Source organism: Cyprinodon variegatus, unplaced genomic scaffold (assembly GCF_000732505.1).
Source record: "Cyprinodon variegatus isolate N-32 unplaced genomic scaffold, C_variegatus-1.0 Scaffold77, whole genome shotgun sequence".
In the NCBI taxonomy this organism is placed as follows: Eukaryota; Metazoa; Chordata; class Actinopteri; order Cyprinodontiformes; family Cyprinodontidae; genus Cyprinodon; species Cyprinodon variegatus.
In genome coordinates this window covers 1354596-1362711 of record NW_015150530.1, presented here as the reverse complement: position 1 = coordinate 1362711, position 8116 = coordinate 1354596, and the positions used below count along the sequence as shown (strand labels likewise).

Below are 8116 nucleotides of genomic sequence, written 5' to 3'. Positions count from 1 at the left end.
TATATATATATATATATATATATATATATATATATATATATACTGTATATTAAAGTCTAATGCATTGGAATGAAAACAGTAACTTACACTCTGGATTCAGAGAGGAGGAAGAGGAATTTGCTTCTCTGAAGAATTCAGTGCTGTTTGAAAATAAATGAATGTAGAAAAAAGAAAATCTAGATTAAAATACCTGCAAATGAGGTCCATAAACAGTTAAACTGAACTGCAATATCTAGCATTTTACAGGACTTTTAGTAGGAACAAGCTTCTACCGTTTGTTTTAACAAAAAATAAGAATAAAACTCCTTTGTCCCTCTTTGTGGATAACTCTTGAGATTATTCTTTGCATGTTACATGCTTGTTCTTTTCAAAAATGTTAAAAACATTTAATCTCTTATGTCATTAACGTTAATAATACTTTAACATTATCAAGAGGCATTATAGGGAAGTCAGAAGGAAGTCAAAGTTTGGAGGCCTACGAGAAAACAAACATCGGAAAACAACAATAGGCAAAAAATGAAGATGACTATAAAGGGAAAACTGAAAATGAGATGTGAAAAGTTCCAAAAACAAATTTAAAAAATGATGTTTTTCATAAACATAAATATTCTGTGCAAATTACAAACCAATGGAAACTATTGCCATGAGATATTTATTAAATAAACATATTCAACCTATCAGCAACACGTTGAGTCCTTAAACAGTTTAATCTTGCAGATATTTGCCTGAGGTCTAGTTCCCTTCAAGAAAGTTGGAAATTTGACAACCCACTGTAAATAACAGCAAATGTAAAAAATAAATAAATAAAAAGCTCAGTTACATGACACACCATCCCAGGGCAACAACTCTGAAATGTCTCAACAGTGTCTGCTCTACAATTAAGCAGTGGCCTACTGTACCTGTTTGCCTGTGGTCTGTCACTGGCAGCCTACAGACAAAACAAAAGGGGGTCACTATGGTTAAATCAGTTTATCACACCATCCATCTATACAGAGAGTAAGCAAGCAAACATACATCATGCAAGTGGGCATGTCTGCCGAGAGCTTTATTTTCGAGTGTCTGAGATTGGCCGGACGGAGATGAGTAGTCAGGGGAGATGTTTTTCGGCGGCAGAGGTGGAGCTCTGAGGTGAGAACTGTTGATCTGAGAATCTAAACTCGAGAACTGCAAAAAAATAAAACAAAAAAACAAATGCCTTTAACCTTGTCAAGTATCTACCCATACAGGAAACTGCTTCACACATTATAAGATACAAGACTGGACAAGTATGATGGTACGATAATTACATTATGCAACATTCAGAGTGTATGTAAAATGTAAAGAGTCTATTAGAAAAAACTTTAATTTCTTTCTGGGGTTGAAAATGTATTTCTTTTTTTTTTAATAAAAACTGAACTGGAAACATGTCCCACATTAAAGAACTGTTTAGTTAAAGACAACAAAACAGGAAAGTAGTTTTTGACAAAATGGAAGAGTATGTTTATAAAATCAACTCTAATATATATGATTATGATGTGATAATTCATTCACCCTTCATCTTCAGAGAATCAAACCTATTTAATTTAAAAACTATAAATTGTTAACAAATTACTTTATTTATTAAGGCTAAAAGATCAAATTGTGAATACTTTCATCTTTTTATGTTTTTTCTTTTAAGTATAAAATAACCTAAATACATTTAAAATACTTACACCCTGACCTAAATACTGAAAGAGGTACAGAAAAAAGAAATCAGTTATAAAATGAAGTAGGTTACAAGAGCTGAAAGAGCAAAACATGATATACCGATATAAAAAAGACACAGGATTGAGTCCTAAAGAGGTTTATAAAACCATTTCTGAGACTTCAGCAAAGCAGAGACTCGCTGCCCTCAAATCAACGAAAAAAGGTACAGTGCTGAACCTTTTCAAGAGGGGCCAGCCAATTGAAATTACTCCGAGGACCCAGAACAACTTCTGAAGAACCACTGGCCTTACTTTGCAGTAGTTGAAAATAGAGCTCATGATTTGCTGATATGAAAGAGACAAATCTGGCATCCAGGGAGAGTTTGGAGGGGAAAACTAAAGCAAATGGAGAGAAACCAAATCCTCATCTCTTATTTACCATAGAATATAGTGGCTCAAAAACAAATACAATGTAACCTTTCTTAAGGTGTGCATCCTAGTATGTCAGGCGTCAAACTAACAGCATTCAAAATGTGAACATCAGAGCAGCCGTCAATGTGAAAAAACAAAAAACAAACACTTTTTCAAAGTATTATTAATAATTAGATTTTCAGTAGCAATCCTGATAGACTTTATTTTATTGTAAGGTAAACAAAAAAGAAGATTATGGGTCATACTTTCAACATCTGAAAGATAGTCCTTATTCTTGGCTAAAATTAGACAAAACAACATTAAAAAGAGGTTCGATTTTCTACTCACCTTCCGAAGGGCAGCCATTTCCTTCACCACCACCTCAATGTCTTCATGGTCTTCATCATCGTCGTCATCTTCGCCATCATCATCATCATCCTCCCACTGATGGCTGACTTTCAGGTAGGGCTCGATGAGGACAGACTCTGTTCCCAGGATATCGCAGCGGCAGTACGGGCAGGTGTGGCCGGCTGACTTCTGCTACATCACACATCCGAAACAGGAGAAAGATACAGCAAGACAATTCAACAATCCGCTGTCAGCTATAGTCAGTGAAGGTTCACGTCTTCTTGAACTACTGTAGCTGTAGTGGAAAGAGTTGAACTTCACTTCAAAGAAGGCTTTTCAAAAAGCCTGGAAAATACCAGCAGTTTCAAGAGAACCTATACACTGAGGGTTTCCATCTTGTAGCCAGATGGGGTCAAATGTTTTGGCTGCAGAAAAACAAAGGCTTTGACTCAAACTGAATGTGAACGAGGAGGATGTGAAGCTGAGCTCACACAGGAAATTCAAGGGCTAATGTCAGGAAAAAGAACCTTTATCTCTCAAAGAATTATGCCTCTCCTCACAAGTTAGAGAACAGAGTATATATATATATATATATATATATATATATATATATATATATAGCAACAAATATATCTGTTTAGCGTGTTTTCTTCAGGAGAAAAAGAAAGTTGTACCACTGCAACAGTGCATTCCCTTCAATTTTAATTGCTGCTTTGCTCTTACAGTAGATAACTGGATTAGGAACCACTTTGCTAGAGTGAACTGAGGGCTGTTTCACTAAACCAAAGTATTGGATTAAGCTGGATTTTTCCACATATTTAGCCTCGCTATATTAAATCTTGACTCAGTTTCACAAAAGCAGTAACATATACGTTGTCGTTTAATTTATTCTGTGCAGCCAGCCTTTTTAAGACCAGGCTAATAGCCAGGCTTAGTTAATCTGAGGCCTAATCTGTTCAATCAGTGTCGGGCCAATAAGATACAATTGAGTCTTCTCAGTGTATTTGTTTTCTTGTCTTTTTTTTTTTTTTGGTATTTTTTTTAATCATTCCACATCAAAATATTAATTATCAATAAATATGTATTTTACTTAGTCAAGTTATTTAATCTTTTAAACAATGTTATGGTGGAATGACATAAGGTCTTTAATAAACTATTGCATGTATGCATTAGATGAATATTTGATACATAAAGCAAAGATGGTTTTGATAAAAGTCAGGACAAGTTTTTCTAAAAACATGTGTTCTTTTACGATGATGTGTTTTCATTTTTCTCTTTTTTTATACATCTGCTACCCTTGCAGACTGCTTGGTCCCAAAGTTCGGCCCCACACATAACACAGCCAAGCCCTGACTATTACACAGATAATCTGTGTTGAACTTAGATATTTTGCTAGTGGTATGAAAGCCTTTGCAAAGCCACTATTTCTTACAAGCATGTGTTTGGTATTAAAAGGATGTGCACACATCTTCATAACCTGCGTAGGCCACAGAGAAATATGCAACATCAAAAAACTGCACAGGTAACACGAATTAAGCCTAATATCACAATGGAAATTTTAGAACAGGTGGACCACTTATTTTAATAGAAGATTCCCTTATGCTAAAGGTGCACTGAACTGCACACAAAAAGTGCCCCTGAAGCACATGGAGGTGATTTTGTTACCAGAAAATCCTAACATTGAGGTAAGAGTGAGTTATACTTAGGTCTATTGACATTTACATTAATGTATTATGTGCATTCAATTATCTGACCACATCTTATTGCTTCCGGTCATCTGTGATGCTGACTGCATCTTCAACAGAGGCCTGGCTCAGCAAAAGACTCTAAAACCTGTCCCCCCTGTGGATTTCTTATCAGATAACCCTCCCTTTGTTTAAATTACAGGCCAGCTTTTCTGCTGCCACTAATTCTGGGAATGGTGGGCAGAATGTGTAACAGAAAATAAAAAGCATGCTAAACAGGTTTTTATGCCAAATGTCATTCTTGATATAATCAGGATTCAATCTCAAGTCCCATCATTCAAGTCTAAGACTTAAACCACTATAATACAGAGAAACTGTATGTTAAAACAAAAAAAATATCGAAATATATCAGCTGTAAGACTGGCACGCATTAGCTTTTATTTTAAGTTTTTAAGTTTACAACTTACTTAAGAAAAGGCAAGTAACTCATTAAATTATGAAGTCTTTAGTTCAGAAAAGGGGTGAAGAAATTTATATTTGAGGCTTTTTAAGCCATCGTCATTTCGCTTTTGTTTGCCACATCAATTTATCTGCAACCTGGCTTGACATATATGAAGACGCACTTGTCGAACCTAGCTTGGCCTTAGTGAGACAGATAAAACCAGAATGCACTGATCACACTAGGTCAAGCCTGGCATTATCGTTTATCCTGGATTCTAATAATTCTGCTAATGAGAAACAACCTTCTGGCAAAGAGTAGCAGCATCATCCTAAAACATCAGTTATAATTCATAATCACATTAAACCTAGGGGTATTTAAAAAAACTCACGCAGAAAAGCAAGACTTGAAAGCTCAATTCTGACTCAACTTAGGCACGTGTTAAGCCCCGATTAATGGCTTTAAACAAATGCAAAACATGTTAAACCTATCAGGGTTGCTGCACACCCACAGTGAAGAAAATAAGTATTTGAACAACATGCTATTTTGCAAGTTCTCTCACTTAGAAATCATGGAAAGATCTGAAATTTTCATCGTAGGTGCATGTACACTTGGACAGACATAATCATAAACAGAAAATACAATATATGATTTTTTAACTATTTATTTATATGATCCGGCTGCAAAAAAAAGTATTTGAACACCTATCAGCTAGAATGGGCTCTATGCACAGCTCCACTACTTCCTGAATTTAAGGCAGCTCCTTTGTTTCCTGTCTTTTATTACTAGACGAACTGATTAATCCAGGTGTGTCTGGCCAGTTACTTAGGTCATACACACCTGGATTAATCAGTGCATCCAATCATGAAAGACAGGAAACAAAGGAGCTGCATTAAATTCAGGAAGTAGTGGAGCTGTGCATAGAGCCTATTCTGACCCTGAAAGACCTGTTAGTCTGCCTTCAAAATGTCCACCTCCACTCCATTTAAATTAGATGCACCTGCATGAGGTCGTTAGCTGCATAAAGATACCTGTCCACCCCATACAATCAGTAAGAATCAAACTACTAACATAGCCAAGATCAAAGAGCTGTCCAAAGACGCTAGAGACAAATTTGTACACCTTCATATATAAAACTGCAGTATTTATGCATAAAATCTATTTGAATTTGTCATCTCAAGAAAACATTTTAGGAAAGGGAGGGTGGGTACAACCACAAGGAAACACCAAACTTTAAAATATGTAGCATCCGAATGTGAAAAGATTTTGTATCTCTGTAACTGGGGTTGAACAATATAGTTAGCTCAACATGGAACTAAAACAATGCCCAAATATATTCCAGTTTAAAAATAAACACAAATCTATATAGTTCACATTGTAAAGCGAATAAAATAATTAATAAAAAAAGTTTTTTGTTTCCTCCTTTCTTCTGAACTATTATTACCATCATTAGTAGTTAATTTGTAGTAGTTTATTTATCGTTTCACAGCCTAAGCTTGTGCATGTTTTGTAACGATGTACTGGTAGTGATTTTTTTTTCTTTTCTGTGAATTATTTCTATAATAGAATGGGAAAAAAAATAAGTCTTGGGGCTTCTGCCTGTTCCTATTCAATTAATTGTACTCTATTCATTTCAGCAAGGAAACAAAAAGATTTAAGCAGTTCAATAAACTATAGTGCAGCTGACCCCCCCAAAAACGCCTGATGTAACAAAGACTGGGGAAGGAGAGCCAACACCCAACTTTACTGTAATAGTAACAAAGCTTAGGCCTATAGAGAGTCTCTGGGGACGAGTTAGGGTATCATTCACCCTGTTATGTTGGAGAGCTGAGGTCTAATTAAGGCAGTTTGGTAAATTAACCCTCCTGAAAATCGATATCATTCATACAGATAATTCTTCAGGGCAGAGGAAAGAGTCCCTGAAGAAACAGCATGCTGTTCTCTCCGTAAAACAGCTCCTGTATGCCTTTTATAGACTAGGGTGAAATTTTACCTCCACCAAGGAGGATATGTGTTCATCTGCATTGGTTTGTCTGTTTGTTTGTCTGCCTGGTTGTCTTCAAAATAACTCAAAAAGTTGTGGACGGATTTTGCTGAAATTTATAAAGGTGTGTATTTTGGTGATGATCCGGATCACCATCTGGATTCAAGATTTATTTTAAAGATTTTGAGAATACAGGTATAAAGTACTTTATGGTCTGTGCTCTCAGATTGCTTTTCTAGTTATTAAATGTAATTAATTATATGTAGCTTCTAACTTGTTTTGATGGAACCATACAGTTGGGCTAAATGATGGCGCTAGTATCCTTTCTATCACTTGTGGGGCCATTTGGTGCTGGATTCAACAAAGATGAGACAAAGAATGGTCCTGGTCCTCACCAGCCTCAGTTCACTGAGTTGATTGTCATGGTAAGAAACCCAAATGACAACAACATGATCCAGACTTGGTCAGCTAGGTCTACCTTGCAACCAAGCAGGTTTTGTTAACACCCATCTAGCGACAAACAATAACATTTTGCATCGATGATGTTAAGGTTAAAAATAAAGTTTTTAAAAATCAAATAAAACAACTGTACACATGAAACTTGAATACGATGGCTTTTATCATACCTTTAGAGCAGGGGTGTCAAACTGGAGTCTGGTGTGCCATTGCTTGGTTGGAAAGGAAACCTGCAGCCACACGGCCCTTTCTGGAACCAGTTTGACACCCCTGCTTTAGAGACACCAGGGTTTTGAGCAGCAGTACTGACGTAAACTGTCCAATGAAGCTGGGGTTGAAACACTAAAGGGTTCCTCCCCCTTTTCTGTTCAGACCTGAGGAACAGTAAAAACAATGCGATGTTCGACTTAAACCTATAGGCCCTTTTGTTACTGTACCAATAGCTGAGGGGGCAGAGCATTAGAGAGGCCCATTTTATTTTAGCATTTAAGATGCAGTGATGACTTATGACTTCACATTCTGTGGTAGACCTCACTTTTATAAAGCCTGTTTGATAGCTTTAGTCTTTCCTTATATCATAAGTTTAGAGACTGCAGAGCAGTTTGTTCTCAATGCTACTATCTTTTTAGCTCAACACAAAGGTGTTCTTTGAGAAACGATGTGGCTATTCAAGGGTATGGTTTTGTGTGTGGTAAACAGTTTCTGAATAAAATGCACACATTTTATTCAAATCGTTTTTTCTGATAAAGACCAAGTAGGGACAAAGCTTTAATCTGTAGCTATATTTTAGTTGTTTGTGTTCTGGCAGGACTCAGCAACTGGATTTTTATTTATAACATTCTGGTATTTTAATGACTCTACATGAACCACACCCTCTCAGGTCTTTAAGTGCTCTGAAAAGAGGAAATTAGGTGGTTTTTCATATAGTCATCCTTTGTTTAACCTTAGACCCACCCAAAGTGTTTGTTGCCTGAAAAAAATCTTCATCTCATCTGAGTAAAGCACACATTTGCAATGGAAATACCAACTCTATTTAACCATCCATAAACACTTGGTGTGTCCTTCCATATGTTTCGTATATATATATATATATATATATATATATATATATATATATATATATATATAT

At 35.9% G+C, this 8116-nt stretch overlaps 1 protein-coding gene across 3 annotated transcripts in view; it reads right to left on the bottom strand.

The window, feature by feature from the left end:
• The window catches only part of LOC107083535 (E3 ubiquitin-protein ligase CBL-like), a 21694-nt gene that overhangs the window by 2061 nt on the left and 11517 nt on the right, over positions 1-8116 (bottom strand). For 2 of the 3 annotated variants that reach the window (XM_015372850.1, XM_015372851.1), the window contains exons 9-12: positions 2424-2615; positions 1015-1164; positions 900-928; positions 88-140 (exon numbers count right to left, since the gene is read on the bottom strand). In XM_015372850.1, coding sequence (XP_015228336.1) covers positions 88-140; positions 900-928; positions 1015-1164; positions 2424-2615 — 424 coding nt within the window. The remainder of the gene's footprint in view (positions 1-87; positions 141-899; positions 929-1014; positions 1165-2423; positions 2616-8116) is intronic. The other variant, XM_015372852.1, reaches the window with a different exon arrangement.